This window comes from Balaenoptera acutorostrata, chromosome 19, assembly GCF_949987535.1.
Source record: "Balaenoptera acutorostrata chromosome 19, mBalAcu1.1, whole genome shotgun sequence".
In the NCBI taxonomy this organism is placed as follows: domain Eukaryota; kingdom Metazoa; phylum Chordata; class Mammalia; order Artiodactyla; family Balaenopteridae; genus Balaenoptera; species Balaenoptera acutorostrata.
The window spans coordinates 18269794-18291119 of NC_080082.1; the positions used below are offsets into that span (position 1 = coordinate 18269794).

At 40.3% G+C, this 21326-nt stretch overlaps 2 protein-coding genes across 2 annotated transcripts in view; both read right to left on the reverse strand.

Annotated features, from left to right (window-relative positions):
- Positions 1-21326, reverse strand: part of TANGO6 (transport and golgi organization 6 homolog) — a 186650-nt gene that overhangs the window by 103916 nt on the left and 61408 nt on the right. Inside the window, exons 12-14 of the mRNA XM_007198182.3 lie at positions 14659-14793; positions 4553-5068; positions 2120-2177 (exon numbers count right to left, since the gene is read on the reverse strand). Of these exons, the coding sequence (XP_007198244.2) occupies positions 2120-2177; positions 4553-5068; positions 14659-14793 (709 nt within the window). The remainder of the gene's footprint in view (positions 1-2119; positions 2178-4552; positions 5069-14658; positions 14794-21326) is intronic.
- On the reverse strand, positions 7543-8553 carry LOC102999634 (non-histone chromosomal protein HMG-14-like). Its single transcript, XM_057534710.1, has one exon. It carries the CDS (start codon positions 8433-8435, stop codon positions 8136-8138), a length of 300 nt encoding a protein of 99 aa, XP_057390693.1. The 5' UTR covers positions 8436-8553; the 3' UTR covers positions 7543-8135.

The window sequence follows — 21326 nt, forward strand, 5'->3', positions numbered from 1 at the left end:
ATTATCAACTAAAGTCCATAATTTACTCAGATTCTCTTAGTTTTTCCCTAGTGTCCTTTTTCTGTTCCAGGATCCTATCTACCATATTATATTTAATCTCCTTAATCTCTGACAGTTTTATCCCTCTCCTCCTCATTAGATTTTTTTTTAACATCTTTATTGGAGTATAATTACTTTACATTATTGTGTTAGTTTCTGCTTTATAACAAAGTGAATCAGCTATACATATACATATATCCCCATATCCCGTCCCTCTTGTGTCTCCTTCCCACCCTCCCTATCCCACCCTTCTAGGTGGTCACAAAGTACCGAGCTGATCTCCCTGTGCTATGTAGCAGCTTCCCACTAGCTATCTGTTTTACATTTGGTAGTGTATATATGTCAATGCCACGCTCTCACTTTGTCCCGGCTTATCCTCATTAAATTTTATTTTATTATTTTTTTGGTGATAGCTTTATTGAGATACAATTCACATACCATAAAATTCACCAATTTAAAATATACAATTCAATAGTTCCTAGCATACTGACAGAGCTGTACAAACATCACCACAATCAATTTTAGAATGTTTTCATCACCCCACAAAGAAACCCTGTACCCTTTAGCTATCACCTCCCAAACCTTTCCCCTTTCTCCCTAGCCCTAGACAACTACTCATCTACTTTCTGTCTCCATAAATTTACCTATTCTGGACATTTCATATAAAGAAACCATACAATATGTGGTTTTTTTTGTGACTGGCTTCTTTCACCTATAATGTTTTCAAGGTTAATCCATGCTGTAACATGTCTCAGTACTTCATTATTACTTTTGGCTGAATAATATTCCATTGTATGTATATACCACATTTTGTCTATCCATTCATCAAATGGTGGACATTTGGATTGTTTCCACCTTTTGGCTATTATGAACATTCATGTACAAGTTTTTGTGTGGAATATGTTTTCATTTCTCATGGGTGAATACTTAGAATTGCTGGGTCAAGTGACAACTCTACATTTATCTTTTCAAGGAACTGCCAGATCGTTTTCTAAAGCAGCTGTACCATTTTACATTCCTATTTAGCTCCCTTTTTACAGGTAAGAAATTGAAGCCCAGAGGGATTAAGTAATTTGCCAAAGTTCATACAGCTGAGAAGCAGGGGAAGGGGTGGTGCATCCTGGTGATCCATCTCCAGCCCCCAGCCCCTGAGAACTATAAGACACTGATGGAGCCAAGAGAAACTGTGAGTTAATTCTGCCTTCTCACCGTGTCTGCTTCTTACCCTTTAGGGAAGGGTGCCTGCTTCTTACCCCTTTCCATGAGGCCTCTCTCTGAGAGGAGAAATCCTCTGAGGATTTGAAATCCACAAATTAATGGAGATGAGAACAACAAAGAATCACAAAAGAGAAATAAAATTATTGCAAAAAATGTTTTGATGACGAAATATTATATATTCTGAGATTCTTTTAGCTTAAAGACAGAGCAGGGGTTCCCTGGTGGCGCAGTGTTAGGAGTCCGCCTGCCAATGCAGGGGACACGGGTTCAAGCCCCGGTCTGGGAAGATCCCACGTGTCGCGGAGCAGCTGGGCCCGTGTGCCACAACTACTGAGCCCTCACACCTAGAGCCCGTGCTCCCAACAGGAGAGGCCACAATGAGAGGCCCGCGCACTGCAATGAAGAGTGGCCCCTGCTCACTTCAACTAGAGAGGGCCCGTGTGCAGCAATGAAGACCCAACACAGCCAAAAATAAATAAATAAATAAATAAATAAAAAGACAGAACAAAGGTGCACAGTGACAGTAGTCAGGTTCCTAAAAGGCCAACATAATGAGAGCTCATGTGTGAGCCATTCTTTACCTCCCTGAATTAGAGGAAATGGGATTTAACCTATAGAATGATAAGTAAACATAAATAAAGGCTTCCTTATCATTATGACATACTGAAACTCTCTAGGACCCCTTTAGAAACTCTCTAGGAATATTATTATCATGACTGAAATCAAGTCCTAGCTAGGAGACAGGAAGAGGGACAAAATGTCCAACAGTCTGTGGCTCTAGGAATTTAGAGATTTTGTGCAAACATACATGATATAATCTTTGGTCCACAAACTCAAAGTCCTTTAACCAGGACTAACTTACCCTGAATAGCAGACAGATATATAAAGGTGTCTTCATGCTCCAAGTTCTCCAAGAATATCTGGAACCACAGAACACAGTAGTGATATGATTCACAAACAGCAAGCAAGATTTAAGAGACCCTTAGAGCAGCCTCAAAAAAATAAATGCTTTTCTTCCTCTTTGTTATAGCGAGGTATCGGTCTGACTTTAGAATCTTGTGGGGAAAACAGTATATACGTTTGAAGTCCCATTGTTACAACAGCTAAAAGAGGGTAGCGATTATAGGGGAGATACTTCTTGAAGTTGTTGAGTATACACCAAGAATAGGCATGGAAGCCAAAATCTGGAAGAACAATCCTCAACATTTTTTCCACTACAGCCCACAGTAGATAGCCCATTCTTAGATATGACATGACAGACTACAGGCCCTGACACACAGAGGCCAGGTTTGGGGTTATGTCCAATTAATGGAACACCTGCTATAATTTGATCCTTTTCTCTTGCACTCAGAAAGCGTATGGAAATGCAAGTGCCAAGACGGAGATGTTATTATTGGGATAACCTTGAATCTGTTCTATTTTTAAAAATCTTTTGCAAATTTCAGCACTTCAACTGACATCAGTAACAAATTACTCTCAACACATCTCATAATTTAGGAACCCACCAGGGCACGTCAACCGCAGCGGGTACTGCTTATCTAGAAGATATGACAGTTGACATGTTAGGCTTAGGCCCTAACACAAGGGCCAGAGGAAGACAGTGGCCATATGCCCATGTCCCTCCTGCTTGGTATCTAGAAGACGGGGGGTGTCTTTCCATATATAGTGATGTGTCCTTTACAGGAACAGCAATTCTTGATATCAACTTGATACTGCTGGTCTCCACATCTGTGGCATGTTAGGGAGAGCCCAAGATTAGTTAAGTTGGGAAGATGGCCAGGTTGGAAGGGGTGGAAATCATGTATGGAGTAAGAGAAGCTTAATCCAGGGTAGTAGCCATGGGAATGAAGAGGAACAGATAGATTTGAAAGACTTCTTGAAAAAAGAATTGACAGGACTTGATGACCAATTATGTATAGCAGATGAAAGTTAAGTTAGCTAAAGAAAACTCCAAAGATGTTCATAGCATTAACCATCTAAATAGGTGTGTGAAGGCATATTTTTAATGATTACTCAAAGGAGATATATAATTTGATGTTTTCAGCAACATTTCAATGACAGCAAATCCTTGGCACATTTCTGTGCCTCAGTTTTCTCATCTATAAAATGAGGATAATGTTAATATTTTGGTCATTGCCAGGATTAGAGATAATGTCTGAAAGGCATAGGGCCTGGCTCAATAAACAGAAGTTATCATTACACTACTGGTTCTAATACTTTAGTGACTAAAAATAAATGTTTTCAATCAGAATTATAATTCTTAGTCTAATGGCTAGAGTATATGGAAAAGATAATAGTAATATAATAATAATAATACTAAACCTTTATTGGGTGCTCATTATGTGCCTGCCACTATAATTCGTGCTTTACATGGATTATTTTATTTACGTATTTATTTGTTTAAGCTGTGCGTTGCGGCTTGCGGGATCTTAGTTCCCTGATCAGAGACTGAACCCAGGGCCCTGGCAGTGAAAGCGCCAAGTCCTAACCACTGGATGCCAGGGAATCCCCAAATTATTTTATTTTAAATCTTTCAACATAAAGTGCGTCCAGTTACAACTATCCTCACTTTACAGATGTAAAAATTGAGGCTCAGAAAGTTTAAGTGACTTTGTCCAAGAAAATGATCTGTAATTTGATCAGTCATCTCTAGACCCTTGGCTCTTAATCTCTAACCCATACTGAAGTCAGGACAATTTCCACAAAAGGGAAAAGATCCCCAACTAAGCATATACAGTCTCCCACATAAATCTACGATATAAAGAACAGCCTTTTCACTGTGATGGAGGGAAAGTGGGGAGGGGACCCAGTTCTGTCCAAAGCCCCTCTGAAAGGGGCCCAGAAAAAACAGGTGGCTTATCTTGGCTGGTCACAGTGTTGAAAGTGGCCTTATCTACCAGAAAAGGAATTTGCTCTGGGAATTTGCTCAGGGTCTTCTTTCATTGGCTCAAACGTTACTAGTTTGTGAAGCCATGTCAAGATCTACTTCCTCCAGATTTCAACTCTCTCCTTCTCCTGACTGTCCACAGGGTTTCTTGGCTGTAAAAGTTCGGACACCCTGCTCGTGTTCAATTGAGTCTCATGTGTATCTAAGTCTTTCCTGTGTCTGAATCTTGCCTCCATAGAACAATCACAATTTCTCCAAGGGTGGCCTAGGACAGTGCTTGATACAAGTCAAGGCTCCTGGAAAGTGGTCTCACCGTGTGTGTGTGTGTGTGTGTGTGTGTGTGTGCGCGCGTGTGTGTGTGTGTGTGTGCGCGCACACGCGTATGCGTGTGTGTGGTGTTCTACTCACCTTGAGAAGCTTCTCCTGCATCTCAAGGGCTTTTGGTTCTCTCTGCTCTATCCAGCGAGAAAGAGTTCTCAGGGCAGCAGCCCGTGTTGGAATTTGAGGATCATAAGCTGATAAAAGAGCTTCCTGGAGCTGCTCTGTGGTTATGCTTCCTGATTTCTGGTTTGTAGTGATGCTGGGCTCACGGACTTCCTGAGGAACGAGTGGAGCATTAGGTGTCAGGCTTGTTTGGTTGGATGTGCAATGGCTTCGCTGTTGTTCAAGGTGGTTACAAGACACATTGCTGTATCTTTCATAACTGGTTTGTTGCTGCTCTTCCCTTTTCCCTTCTGGATCCTTTTTGTTCAGGGTACTCTGGGCAGCCACACTGACAGCCTCAGTGGAAAAGGCTCCGTGGGTAGAGATGGTGATGCGGAGATCAACGGCGAGTTCCTGGATGACAGGGTCAGGGTATGTGTTGGAGACCTTCTCCAACAGAGGCAGCAATTGCTTCAGAATGGCAAATTCACTTGACTTCAACTACAAAATGAAATGAAAAATGCCAAATCCAAATTAACATAGCGGATGTTAAAATGACCTGAGCACAAGGCAACAGATCCTGAGAAAAAGGGGTAGGAACGAAACCTTGTTCCTGGTGTAATCAGCATATAGCCTGAGTCTGGTACTCTAATACTATGGTTGAATAATTACAGCTAACATTTATTGAATACTTACCTTGTGCAGGTACTTTTCTAAGTTAAAAAACATATATCAGTAACGCAAATTATTACTCTTTTCTTCCCTCCCCACTCCCCCACATATTATTAGTCTTAATTTTTACAATCTGATGGGCAAAACATGGCTGATTATTTTAATTTGCATTAACCAGACTAACAGTGCTGTTAAGCATTCTTCCATGTTTATTAACTGTCTGCATTTCTTCTTCTGTGAATAGCCTCTTTTCATCCTTTGTACCCACTTACATCTTAGACTGTTTGTCTCTTACAGCTATTCTTACCATAACATATTTTAATACCCAGTCGTATGGTGAAATTCTTTTATATTTTGATTTTTATTGTATTACTGTATTTTTTAATTTCATGTCCCTTTTGCCATAAAAAGATGAGTCCATATTAGCAAAGTACTTAGTGCCTGATACACAGTAAGTGCTATGTGTATGTTTTAAAAATAAATACAATAAACAAAAAATACACATACATATTCATGGCCCTATGATCTAGTTACTATTATTATTTATATTTTAAATGGGGGGAGGAACTTCCGTGGTGGCGCAGTGGTTAAGAATCTGCCTGCCAATGCAGGGGACATGGGTTCAATTCCTGGTCCAGGAAGATCCCACATGCCGCGGAGCAACTAAGCCCATGCTCCACAACTACTAAGCCTCCGCTCTAGAGCCTGCGAGCCACAACTGCTGAGCTCACATGCCACAACTACTGAAGCCCACGTGCCTAGAGCCCGTGCTCTGCAACGAGAAGCTACTGCCATGAGAAGCCCGCGCACCGCAACGAAGAGTAGACCCTGCTCTCTGCAACTAGAGAAAGCCCACGCGCAGCAACAAAGACCCAACGCAGGAGAGAGAGAGGGAGAAAGGGATGGGTAAACAGGGGAGAAACTGAGGCACAGAACAGTTAGGTAACATGTCTAAGGTCACACAACTAGAAGATGGTAAGATGCGAACTCAACAAGTCTGGCTCCTGCAGGGGGGATGCATTCAATTCCTGGTCCGGGAACGAAGATCCACATGCTACACAGTGCAGCCAAAAAATAAAAAATAAATTTAAAAAGCATAAAAATATATATACTTGGGAATTCCCTGGCTGTCCATAGGACTCTGAACTTCCATTGCCATGGGCCCAGGTTCAATCCCTGCCCGGGGAACTAAGATCTTGCAAGCCGCATAGTGCAGCCAAAAAAAAAATAGCAAACAAGTCTGGCTCTAGAGTTCACTCTTACCTAAACCTTACAACAGTCTCACTTGAATGAATAAAGCTCTTCTTATAAAGTGGCTGGTTAGCATACAAGGGCATCGTAGGTCTGGAAGGGACTGGGATGGTAACTGGCAGAAGGGAATTTCTCCTAGAAAACGGGAGTGAAAACTACGTAAGCTCTTATTCTCTCCAGAAGCTTTGTTCTAATCATGCCTTACTAGGAAAGGTGCACGAGAGGTCAGTGAAGAAACAAGAATCAGTGATGATCCTTTTCTGTTTGAGAATACTGGAAAAACTGTCATATTAAGCTTCATGAAGCCCTGATCATTTGAAAACCTTGCATGTCTTAAATCCTTTTTAGAACAAGGCAGGGTATTTATTACTTACTCATTCTTGCACTTCATTATCCAACCAACCAATCAATTAACCAACTGTTTTCATAGGACCTATATAATATTCTCATGTTATACTTCCACAGAATTGTTACTGTTCATTCTCTCTATCACTTTCCTCCCAAGTAAATGAAAACTTGAGGTATATGTCAGGTTTGTACCTGTAGAATTTCACCATAAAAATATGTCACCTAAGAAAAGGGTCAATTTTATCAAGAATCTATGTGGAACTGGAAAAGACATTTTAGAATAATTATGCAAGTGTTATCATTACGCTAGACTTCGTTCAATGCCTCTGTAGTATCATGGACCTTTGTTTTTTCTTTAAGCATCTGAAATGGGAATATCTACTTATATCTACAGTGTATGTAAAAAATATGCACTTTCTTAATGTACATATGTATATAAAAGTGTATGTATAAAAGTATCTTTTTTCATTTCCTATTTTTTTCTTTCATAATTGAGATTTTATTGGTTGTTTTGAGGATCAGTACACAGACATTTCAATTTGTACACAGTTCTCAACATACATACCAAAAATCTAAACAATCATGTAGTTGTGATTCTTTTCTGAACAGTTATTCCAGTGACTTTCCAGCTTAAAATTTGGATGCAAATTTTCCTTCACAGGATATCAAGTACCAATATCTTCAAATATTGATATGCTGTTACATCATAAGTCCCACTAATTCACAATTTAATATCATATACACTACATACTCAAATTGTCAATCATTCACAGCACATTAACAGTTACTAGAAGAACTGGACTACCACGACCAAAGATGTTAACAGAGTGCACAAAATTCTGCCGAGGAGAGCCAAGATCAAGGGGTGAATGGTTTGCTTTAGGAAACAATTCTACCAAAAACAACATGGGAAGAGAAGTAATTTAAAGTGTTTAAGACATTAAATGCAAAACTGACTCCAAACTGCCATTTAGTATGCTTTGTATTATAGGATAGAAAAGCTACCCTCCATCTGTGGAATGTTAAGCTGACACCCAAGACAATCAAAGCCTCCCATATTCAATATCCCACTATTTTCTGGTTGTACCAAAAAATAAACAACCAGCAAATGATCTCACCTCTGAAAGAAAAGCATTTACACTTAAAAAATGGGATGAGGTGGGATTCCCTCCTTTTTATAAATGTTTCTAGAGCTACTAAAAAACTTGCATTTACATAATAGTTGATAAAAATATTCCTCTGGATTGTACAAGAAGGGAGACAGGGACCACTGACAGGACCAGGTGTCTGATATTAATCAGACGGCTTCTTTCTCTCCTGCTTCATCAGAAGCTGGGCTCTCCTCGTTTTTAGTTTCTTCATTTTCTGCAGGTAAGTCTTCTTTAGTCTCTTGGTCAGCCACTTCAGCCTGTTTTCCCTTTGCTCCCCTTTTCCCTTTTGTTTGCACTTTTTTGTCTGAAGATTTATCCTTTCCTGCCGCCTTTTTTGGCTTCATTTCCACTTTTGCAGGAGTCGGTTTAGCTGACAACCTCGCCAATCTCCTCTTGGGCTCCTCCTTCGCCGCCCCCTCGGCGGAGCTGAGCTTCCTCTTGGGCATCGTGACGCGGGGCAGGAGCGTGCCGGGCACATGCCGGGTGCCTGCGGGCTGCGGCGCGCCTGAGAGCCTTCGCGAAGCTGGGCTGCCTGGCCGCTGCCGCTCCTCCCGCCGCCCCTTCTTTTTCATTTCTGTTACAACAATTTCTTCTTAAAAAGATACAAATAGACCAATGGCACAGAATAGACAGCCCAGAGACAGACCTACACAAATCTAGTCAACTAATTTTTTTTTTTTTGAAGGATCTCAAAGATTATTTCGTTTGACCTCAGGACTTCCCTGGTGGTGCAGTGGTTAAGACTCTGCGCTCCCAATGCAGGTGGCCCAGGTTCCATCCCTGGTCCGGGAACTAGATCCCACATGCATGCTGCAACTAAGAGTTGCATGCCACAACTAAGGAGCCGACCTGCCACAACTAAGGAGCCCACCTGCCACAACTAAGGAGCCTGTGAGCCACAACTAAGGAGCCCAATTCCTGCAACTAAGGAGCCTGCCTGCTGCAACTAAGATCCAGTGCAACCAAATAAATAAATAAATAAATAAAACCTAAAAAAAAAAAAAAAAAAAGGTTATTTAGTCTGACCTCACCATTTACAGGCAACCCAGAAAGGGAAACTGTTTAGCTCCAGAAACTGAGAAATGGCAGAGCTGGGCATGACCTCCTGACTCTCATTCCACTGCTCTTTCTCCGACATAGCTAATTTTCCTGATCTCAGACAAGGATGACATTTCTTAGCTAGAGTCTGTTGATGGTTGTTAGAGCAACCGGTGGACAAAGTTAATTATCCAAGGAAATATTCTTTATAGCAGGCTTTATTCTCCTCTCAGCAAATATTGTGCCCAAATGAGTGCTTTCAAGTTGATGGCCCTTGGCACCCTCTTGCCTTCTAATAATTGCCTTATAAATTAATTCCTTATAAATTGCCTTTTGATGCACTGAGTGCCTGGGTAGACGCCGAGCACTGTGCAGAACTTTGCAACAATGAGACGCAATGCCTAAAACTGCAAAGAAGGATGCTTTGGACTGGTCCCCAGGGGACCTGGATTCCAACTCCCTGATCCTGCCACTAACTCCCTGTGGCACCTTAACGGGGTATTTCCATCCTCTGAACCTCAGTTTTCAAATCTGCAAAATAAGGCTGAACTCCTTCCCAATTTCGGTTCTGTGAGATGAACTGGGATTCTGGAATGCCCACCTGACAAGAACAGGAAGTTGCACCCAGATTTATTTTCTTAACTCAGATGTCACTCATAACTCAGATAGTCAACTGATCTTTGACAAAGGAGCAAAGGCAATACAATGGAGAAAAGACCAACTTTTCAGCAAATGGTGCTGGAACAACTGGACATTCACATGCAAAAAAAATGAATCTAGACACAGACCTTACACTATCACAAAAATTGACTCAAAATGGATCATAGACCTAAATGTAAAATGCAAGACTATAAAATTCCTACAAGATAACATAAGACAGAAAATTTAGATGACCTCAGGTATGGTGATGGCTTTTTTAGGTGAAATACCAAAAAAGTCCATGAAAGAAATAATTGATAAGCTGGACTTCATTAAAATTAAAAACTTCTGCTCTGCAAAAGACAATGTCAAGAGAAAGAGATGACAAGCCACAGACTAGGAGAAAGTATCTGCAAAAGACACGTTTGATTATGGACAATTATCTAAAATATACAAAGAATTCCTGGGACTTCCCTGGTGGCACAGCGGTTAAGAATCCACCTGCCAATGCTGGGGACACAGGTTCGATCCCCAGTCTGGGAAGATCCCACATGCCGCAGAGCAACTGAGCCTGTGCGCCACAACTACTGAGCCTGCGCTCTAGAGCCCACGAGCCACAACTATTCAGCCCACGTGACACAACTACTGAAGCCTGCACGCCTGGAGCCCATGCTCTGCAACAAGAGAAGCCCCTGCAATGAGAAGCCCACACACTGCAACGAACAGTAGCCCCCGCTCGCCACAACTAGAAAAGATCAGTGGTTGCCAGAGGTTAGGGGGAGGGAGGGATGAATAGGCAGAGGATTTTGGGGTTAGTGAAACTATTAGGTACAGCACTATAATGGTTGATACCTGTCATTATACATTTGTCAAAACCCATAGTGCACAGCACCAAGAGTGAACCCTAATGTAAACCACAGACTGTGGGTGATGATGATGTGTCAATGTAGGTTCATTGATTCTACAAATGTACCACTCTGGGGCTGGATGTTGACAGTGGGAGAGGCTGTGCGTGTGTGGGGGCAGGGAGTGTATAAGAAATCTCTGTACCTCTTGCTCCATTTTGCGGTGCACCTAAAACTGCTCTAAAATATAAAGTCTATTTTTAAAAAAACCCAACCATCTTTTTTCCCTGTTTTCAAACTTCTTAGTCATTGTGGGATTCACCTTATTCAACTAGGTAACTTCTCTAATCACCATGGGCAGGTAGGTGGATTCTGAGTCTAATAGTTTCTAAGGCAACGAAGGTATTCCTTCAGCTTCATAAGCCTACAGATTTCCCACTGTAAGAATAATCAGGGAAATCTAAGACTACAGGTGCCAACTATTTGCTTACAAATGTTCAAAAAAAATTTCTGAGGTATAAAGTAATATTCACTTAACTGGCAGATGACAAAACTGAAGCACTAAGTATTAATTATTTTTCAAGGGCCACCAAGGACCACTATCAAAATTGAGAAGTGACCATAAAGCCCTCATTGCTCCTCCTGTCACTGCTTGTCAGCACAGATCTCACATCCAGACCTCAGAATTCTGTGTAAAAGCCCCGAGGCCTGAAGGAGCAACCCACAAGTGAGTGACAGATTCCTTTATCTGGCTGCCTCGCTCCCAGAGTTTCTGGAATGCTTCAGGAAGAGAATGAGCAGTGTTATGTCAGCTCACATCCGTGATTTCTTTCAGGGTGTCAGGAGTGGAACAGTTAGATGGTGAGTTGTTATAAATTTCTGCAAGTTCTCAAATTTAAAAACTGGGAGTTGGGGCTTCCCTGGTGGCGCAGTGGTTGAGAATCCGCCTGCCGATGCAGGGGACACAGGTTTGAGCCCTGGCCTGGGAAGATCCCACATGCTGCGGAGCAACTAAGCCCACGAGCCACAACTACTGAGCCCGCATGCCACAGCTACTAAAGCCTGAGCACCTACAGCCCACGCTCCGCGACAAAAGGAGCCACCACGATGAGAAGCCCGCGCACTGCAACAAAGAGTAGCCCGCCCTCGCCGCAACTAGAGGAAGCCTGTGCGCAGCAACGAAGACCCAACGCAGCCAAAAATAAATAAATTTTAAAAAACAAAAACAAAAACAAAAAAAACTGGGAGTTGGACCAGCTGGGTGGTGGGAGAGAGTGTGTCTTCGCAGGGAAGCAGAGGAGAACTTGGGTGACAGCCAGAGGAGGGCATGTGTACACTGAAAAAGCCCCACATGAGACTTTACAAAGCTTCCCTGCGGGGGCATACACACCCTCATTCTGCCTTACCCTGCTGCAGTGAGAATCACTATTTTGGAAGAATCCAAGAGTCTCTTCCAGCAATAAAATGCTGACCTAAAAATTCCTAATTCTGAAAAACATTTACGTTTATTTTGTGTTCTCCCTTCTGTATATCACCTATGTTTCTTCAGATATTTAGCTGAGCAGCTTATATGTCTGGGTCCTTATATACAATGTCACTGAATTTATTTTACAAGTGGTACTTTTACTTTCGTTTGAAGTCAGCACGTAGTATGCTCTGTTTTATAATGAGCCATACATAAAGATACAAGATATAGAAATATAAATCTTTTTTTAAAATTAAGAATTCATCAGATTAATCACAACCACTAGAAGGTAAACTCCATGAGGGAAAAGAGACACTTGATAAATAGTTCTTGAATGAGTTCATTCTATGATACTCTCAGAAAAAGTGGCATGAGATCTCAAGATTTGTGTTCAAAGTCCCAGCCCCACCAAGATCAGGTCTGTTCCATGCAGCAGTGCTTCAGAAGACACTATGGGCCCTGGAACATCATGCAGAAACTGCTTCCTGAGGGGACAGGCAAGTTACCAACATCATACTTTTACTGGTGACCGATCCTGACATTTAGAAAATAAGTTTGGAAATATGGTTGTCTAGTTAGCAGTCTTAAACCTACACTTTCTCCAAATCAACTCCTCTTCCTAGACACTAGTTCTAATAATCATCTTAATTACCTAAATTAGAAAGGAAAGAAAGAAGCATTCAAATTCTGTTAGATCCTGTTTCATTAGTTAAAACAATGAATCCTAATCAGGGATAGGTATTGAATACAATGTAATCTTCTAGACTCTGAAGCAACAACCTAGCCAATGATCATCTGAAAACATAATTCAGAATTGTGACTTTTTTTTTAATACCAAGACAGAAAACATAGCATTACTATAGAAGCCACTTATAAATCCTTGAATCAAATGGAAAAAAAATTAATAGATCTAGGGCAAAAGTATAGGAGTGACGTGTTTATGTTCACTTTAAGTGCAAAGTCAGAGGAATCAAGATATAATCAGTGAGTCAGGATGGCTCATGGAAGGGCAGGGACAGGTAAACGATGTACATTTGCATCAGTCAGGTGAGTCTCTGTTAGAATATGACTAATTTACATAGCCAGCCCCCCAACAATGGGCTTCTCGAATAGGAAATGGAGATTTCTGTGTTCTATTTTCCATTTGGGATATGGTTTGAATTTCTAAGTGTTAAATAAGAAAAAAGAAAAGGAGAAAAAAAAAAAAAGCACATTCTCAACTATGGAAATAAAGACTATTCAAATCAATATTCTACCAGAAAAACACAAATCAATCAGGTCAACTAAATCCAATAACAGTACAACTTAAGAAAAACTATTCCATTGGGGAACTTCTCCTTGACAGTTCTAACAGCAGGACTATAATATGACCCCAGCAACTGAACCAACAATGTTTTTTTCAAACTACATGGGAAACATAAAATTAGGAGTGCTAAGTAAATCTACCAAGAAATGGGTTTCACAACAGGCCCCAATAAAATTTCTTTTCTTCTTAAGGACAGGCTAGAGAGAGTCAAATTCTAATACACCAAGCATCAGTATCAGATTTTAATCCTCAAACCCAAAAATCCATTCCCAGAGGGTTTCCCTACTCATTGCTAAGAGTTATGTCCAGTTTGACTTCAGGTCAGATTTCATAATACTTGCACTAAACCTATTCTGCTTTCTTGCAGTCTTCTAACCTAATGTGGTATGTCACACACACATATGTGCCTACCTTTCCACCTTATTCTGACCCCTGGTCTCTACAACTCAGCTACTCAGGCCTTCTATCAGTGTCTTAAGTATACCAAGCTCTTTCCTGCTTCCCAGCCCTCATACATGATGTTTCTTTAATTGGGAGAGTTTCCTCCATCTGCACTGTACACACCCCCAAACTCCTATGCAACAAGTCTTAGCTTAGACTTATATGTGTGTCCTCAGTGGAAACCTTCCCAGCCTAGGTTAGATGTTATGTTCTCTTGGTACCCTCCACTTCTCGTTTGAGGTACTTCATTCAATTCTAAGTATATTTTTTGAAATAGTTATTTAATGTCTGACTCCCTCACTGGCTTTGAGTTTCATGAAGGTAGGGACCAAGTCTATTTGTCCACTGCTCTAGTCCCAGCACCTTAGCTCAGTATGTGGCATATAACAAGTAGGCAATAAATATTTTTTGAGTGAATAAATTTAAAAGTTATAAATTATGTAAAAGATACATGCACTAGAAACAAAGCTTTAACATGCTACATGATATGAGTTGAACAATGGATCCTGTGCTAAAATGGAACTATTCAAAACATGGAATCCTAAGCAACCAGCAGGTTACAAAGGTTCTCCCCTGACTACAGCAGTAGGGACAAGGGCTGAGCTTTGGAGAGCCACTACAGTGAGGGCCAGAGAATCTAGCGTTCACCACAGATGCAAAACACTGTGCCAGGTATTTCCAAATCCAGCTCGTGCCAGGTCAGAAAGGGCCCTGCCATTCTGATGGGGAAGTCTACCCAGGTAACAAGGTGGAAGTGTTACAGTTTTCTTGTCCTCCACTTTGGAGAGAATCCTTATTAACAACCTGACTTGTTTATCCCAGTTCTCCTGTGTGCAATATCCATTCTGATTTCTCACAAGGGTATGAAAGGGAAGCAACAGATTTTTCTCTTCTCTTCTCCCTCCTTTCAAGTTTGGCTCACGTCTGCAACTCACCTGAATGGCTCCTCCAAGCATGACGGCCACCAGCCCCATGGACATGCTCAGTGTCTGTGATTCCACAGTGCTCTCTGCCTGGTGGGCCAAGCTTGCACATGCTCGCTGCAGGGTTGCTGCTACAAAGTCCACAACCTACCACAGAAATGGAATTTAGAATCAGCAAGGAGTAAGGAAAAAAAATCTCAAAATTCTCTTTACATCTTACGTCTACCTCCTCATCTTTTTCCTCATCAACATCACGATAGCAAGAAGCTTCAAGAACAACTGCTACCATGTAGCAGGCATGGTGCTCAGTGTTTTACATGCACAAGCTCACTTAGGTCTCATATCAACTTTGGGATGTACTCTTGTCCTCATTTTCAGATGAAGAATCTTAGGCTTAAAGAGGCGATCTGCTCAAGGCCATACAGTCAATAAATGAGAAAGCCCATTTATACTTTCTCAGATCTTTTAATATACCAATCCACCTTCCTTTACTTTTCATGAATTTTGCCAGGAAATTAAAATGAAAAATGATTTGTTACTTTCTGACCATCTTAGAGTGTCCTAGATCTGCTTCTCCTAATGAGCATTCCTCTTCAATGATTCCTTCCCCCCGTTTTGACACTCTAGTTCTAGTAAGCAAAGAAAGGGGGAAGAGGCATTAATTTTATTTAGAATTCAGTGTCCTCAAACAATCTACACTAACGATCCAGAGTCATTTTTTAAAGTATCCAATAGTTTTAAAGGATTAAGATTATTCATATATAAGATTTTACATAGCATTTGGCTAACAACTAAGCCTTAAATGGAATTAATTTGGTCGGCACCATTTTAACTGGGCTTGGATTAATCATCTTAAGTAGAAACACATTTGAATAAAAGACAGCCTACACATACCCATACATGCACACGCACACACGTGCACACACTCACATGCACATTTAGGATTAATGGCTCAAAAGGGAAAAATCACTTTGAAAATGGGATGCAAGCTTGCATGTTTAACTCTCTGGGCAAATCACATGCTATGCTAGAATCTTTATTGCAGGCTCAAAGTCAGGAGAAAGACTTGTTAACACTTGTCTTTTGGAGCAAGGCAGGAAACTAGAAAGGTTATTAAAAGTTCCACTTACTATAATGAACCATGCTGGTTATGGCAATTTTCAACACCCTCTCTAGCCTAAGAATTTATTGATTACTAGAAGTTAAGGACATTGGCTTTTTGCAGAGAAACTGGCGGATCTACCATCTTGGGCCACCTATTTTGCCTCCAAAGAGTTTTCTGAAGCACTCCTTGATTATAGGAAGCTTCTATTTCACACAAATATACTGCTAAATTGCTGGAACAGAACACTATCTAGCCTTCCAACTTTTTCTAAATTCCTCTTCTCTATCTATCTATTTAACATTGCTAAACAAGTAGTATGATCCTATTTTTGTTAAGAAAGGAACTTTCAGTTTGTATGTGAAATAAAAAACCTGGGAGCTGTTAACTGGTGTTGACAGCCAGCTGTAATTGTCATTTATGAAGTACCCTTTCCCCCAAACCTCGTAACAACGAACCTCTAACGCATTTGGACAACAGCTCCTCCCCTACTATTCATTTCCTGTGATTTTATGGGGCTGCCAGCCACAAGGAAAGGTATGTGACTGATGCCTGTTCTAGAATTTATGTATATTGAGGAGACAATGGGAGACACTTTTACTTTTTACTTACAATTTTTTATAAAGCTACATAATTCTAAAAGCCAAATATTCCTGAAAGTTTATAATGAAAAATGGCAGTGCCCTACCCCATTTCTCCCCACCTGATTCTGACTCTAGAGGCAACCAGTTTTAATTATTTAGCTATTTAATTTAGTGATAACATTAAGCAGTTACTATTTACCAGGTACTGCTCTGAACATATTACAGGTATTTACTCATTTAATTGTCACAATAATCCTATGGGGATGTGCAAACCTGCTGCCAACACTCTGGCAACTGAGTGCAAGGGAGCTGAGGCCTTACTGCTGAGTCTGCAGGCATCGGCTTAATCCTCCCGTTCTGCAGTGTGCTACTACCACCCAAGTTCAGAGTCTTTGGGTTCAACCTCTCTCAAGAATAAACCTCCAGTCTTCTGCTGCGGAGGGGAGGTAGTTGTACAAAGTTAAGGAAGGAGTCAAAGGGTTTACTGACTCTTGTGGAGCCTTTCAACCTGGTTTAAGCTCTAAATTCAGCTCCATCTTTAGAGCTTATCTGGTGCCCCGAGTCCTTCTAGGGTTCGGCAAGGAGAAGTGACTTGCTTCTTTTTTTTTCATTTCAAAAAAATTTTAACAGCTCTATTGAGGCATAGTACTTTGCTTCCTGACTTCCTCCATGCAGGCACTTAGCTTTCCATTTTCTGAAGTTGCTGAATCAGCTACTATTTTCCAGTTTCCAAACATTGGTATTCTCTTCTCTAATGTGTCTCCTCTCCTGCTCTGTTGGTCCCTGTGGTTTCCAGAGGGAACAGATAAACACTTTTGTTCAATATACCATCTTTAATCAGAAGTCCCTACTTTTTTAAAATTTGTACTTCTGTGTTGCTTAAATGTTTTTACAATGAGCACGTGTTTCTTATGTTAAAAAATTTTATCATATGAAAAAGACCACAGCACGTAGAACCCCTTCTATTCTGCCAATTACAGTGATCCTGTTACAGAAGGGTGCAGACAGCGGCAGTTTCCTGAAAGACCAGGAAAAAGGGAATCGTGCTCATTCCACTCCATATACACTGGCGCCTTGCTGATCCCTCCACACTCCAGGCATGCTCCCTCTCATCTGGAACACTCTTCCCCTAAGTATCTCAATAGCTCCCTCCTTCCCTGCTTCAGATCTTTGCTCAAAAGTCACTTTCTCGGTGAGGTTCTCCATGACCACCCTGTTTACCTTACCACACTCCCTTTATCATCCCCTTACCTTGCTTGATTTTTCTCTCTGGTACCTATCACCGTCTAACGCCCTCTGTGTTTCTGCCTACTTGTTTACCATCTCTCTCTCCCTCTATGTAAATGTAAGCTCCATGAGAGCACAGATATGTGTCTGTTTTGTTCACTGCCGTGTCTCTGACACCCAGAAGAGCATGTAGCACATAGTAGGCTCTCAATACACATTTGCGGAATGCAGGAACTCGGGAATTGGAACAGGGCTCTGCATCAGTACAGACCGTTCCACGCCTCATTCCTCTCTGCATCGTCTCATATACTAATATGCCATCTGCCAACACGCTTTATTGAATTTTTAATCTCTCACCCATGAATACTTCTATATGCATTTCTAACAAATAAGAAGATTTGTTTTTTATATAACTACCATACTACGACTACACTCAACAAAAATTCCTTATATCTTCTAATACCTGGTCCATGACTGTCGCAAAAATGTCTTCATACAATTGGCTTGTTTGAATCAAGATCCACACACTGCATTTCGTTGATATGACTCAAGTCCCCAACAGTCCTGCTCCTCTTTAATGCCATTTATTTGATGAAGAAGCTGGGTCATTTGTACTATGGAATTTCCCACATTATGGATTTGGCTAATTGTTTCCTCATGGCACTTAATTTGCTCCTCTATCCTGAGTTTCCCTGATCGGATTTAGGTTCACATTTTGGGGGGCTTGTTTTGTATTGTTTGGGGGTTTTGAGGGGAAGAACCCTTCCCAGGTGATGTGGCATACTTCCTATGGCATTACATGAGGAGGCACATAATAATGTCTGCTTCTCACGGCGATGTTAAGATTAACTGGTCCAAAATAAAAAACAATTTTTTTTAAATGAAAAAGGATTAACTGGTCCAGGCTGAAATATTCAGGTTGACATTACTGATATTTGCATTAACCCTGAAATCCACCAAAAATAAAATGTATAGACAGATGGAAACATAGATAAATATGTGATAAAGCATGTATAATAAAATGTTAATTGTAGAAACTAGGTAGTGGGTATACAGGTACTCACTATAAAATTCTTTCAAATTTGAAAGTTTTTGTAATAAAATGCTGGAAGAAGAAAGGAACAGTTGGTTTGGGTGCCAAATGGCCTAATACATTCATTATAAAGTACCCCTAATGGTTTTAGCAACACTGATGATTGTTACCTAGATCCATTTTGTTATTAGGGGGATCGCAAAATATAATTTTCTAGTTCTCTTTTTGAGTTTTTCAGCTGTGGTTCTTATACAAAGAAAAAATTTTCTTCATTGACTAGTTACACAGGAAAGATAAATGCTTTATTCATTCCCTTCATTTATCAATTTACAAAACAGTGAACTCATGCCTCAGCAACCTCAAACATGTCCTACAAGAGATTTGCGGGGGGGTGGGGGGGTACTTGACGTGTTTTAATCCACTGCAGGTATTATTCTTTGTAATGCTCAAATTGTCCTACCTGTGGTCAACAGGAGCCCCTCCAAGGTGGCTCCTGAATGCCACTGACATGAGCCCATTAACCTCGGATTGCTTCAAGATGCCCTGAGGCTTACAGTACAATTCCCGCCCTAGACCGGAATGAACCTTTAATCCAATGAGTTTTGTGTTCTTTTCGTAGGAGGTGGTATTCAGAAACTATAATCTGGTACTGGGGACAGTTATTGCTACTGGACTGTCATTGCTGCTTGGCATTGACAGTGGACTGAGCTAGAAAACACCTGCTTTTTAAAAAGAGAAAAATAAATTATGAGTTCATATAAACACTTCCAGTTAGAACTTAATATTATAGGAGTTTTACTCAAGTTCTTTAATTTTATGTTTATAACTCTCTTTCTTATGCTGAAAATCTTGTTTCCTAATTATGTTAACAAAATAACTTATTTATTACTTATAACATATCCATATACGTGTGTATTTCAAAATAATATACCAAAATTATCACTAGCAGTAAGACTACCAAATGCAGTTCAATGTTTTTTTTGTGTGTTTCTTTTTGTCCTGATATGTTTTAACCTCAGCTGACGATAATTTAATGGGACAAATCACTTTTGTATCAGCCTAACACCACTGTTCCTTAATTAGGAGTAAAAGAAGATAAGTGGGAAGGCTTAAGTCATATCAGTTTTTAGACCATTTTCCTTTCCCACTAGCATCCTGAGACAAAAACATAAAGTCTGAATGAAAAAGTCTTTAGGGAACTGATATAAACACAGGAGAAACAAATCATCCTACTAAATAATATGGGGTCAGTGAACTGAAGGAATAAGAGGCCAGGAAAGAAATAATGAGCATAATTCTCATTAAACAGGCACGGTAAGTCAGAGCTGACAGGCAGCTGCAAATTTTCTCAGCGGGAGCTCTAGTGAAATGCTGCTTAGCAACACCGGAAGGCAGATGACAATGACGATGATACAAAGAGCTGGAGAGTCAAATTTAAGCGTGACAATCATACCATCTTACAATTGACTATTCACCAACCAAGCAACAACTGACTGTGGTAAAGTGGTAAAATATGATGACTACACTACCTATGCTTTAGTACTTTTATTTCCTATTTTTTTAAAAAGCTGGTAAAAATAATGTCTGAGCCATTAAATTCAGGCACTGATTCACATACTCACTCTACTCTGAAAGCATTAAAACAAAAATCTGGGGCCCAGCGTGAGCACGCTGCAGCGCCTGGTGGAGCAGCTCAAGCTGGAAGCCGGCGTGGAGAGGATCAAGGTCTCTCAGGCGGCTGCAGAGCTTCAACAGTATTGCATACAGAATGCCTGCAAGGAAGCCCTGCTGGTAGGTGTTCCAGCCAGAAGCAACCCCTTTCGGGAGCCCAGATCCTGTGCTTTACTCTGAAGACTGTAGGGAAGAAGTCCGCTGAGGAATGCTTTCAAGCACCAAGTGATGAATGACTGCCTCCAAATCTCAAGAACACACTTCTCCAGCCAAATGACTTTTAGATATTTCACAGGACCTTTCCTGTGGCCTGGTCCTTTGGCCAAAATTCTACAGAAATTTATGAGTTTCTACTCAAGGAAACTGGGTGAAGGAGTAGATTTTAAATAATAATGGCCTGGTTCTTTGCTAAAGTGCTTTATACTTAAACAAAAACCTTACCACCAAATATACCAAAATACATCTCTTTCATTAAGTGAATTACTAGTGTTTCTATACCTGGAATGTTACGTATGTTTTATTTACTAGATGTTTACATTTTGGGAAGGAAAACAGTATTGTTTGTTAAAAAAAATTAAATATTTGTAATTTGTTGTTTCCGACTAAGATTTTTATACCATAACAAAATTTGTTCTTTTCTCATGAATTTATAATTTCTAAATGAAGACAAGCAAGTATAAAATTGGGGGAAGAATGGGCTTTATTAATCAAATGATATCTTGATTTTTCTAAATAAGAAGATTGTTTTATTTTTAACACTAAACATGGGAGCTGTTTCTTAGCAAACTTGTTTGAAAGGATTAATGTTGTATTGTGTATTAGACTGCCCCATCCTGTATATGAAGCAGATTTGATCTTTGTCTTCTTAAGTTCCTCTACTTTATAATGGTGGTTTTACTTAAAAAAAATACTAAATTATTTCATGTCTTTAAAACAATGTTTAAATGTGATCTACAGAATATTACAAATGATTAAAAAAAAAAGTGATGTGAAATATTACAACCTAAATGAATACTCAATGTCACAAGTGTTTTACTTTGACGATGTGCCTTTGATTTAATTT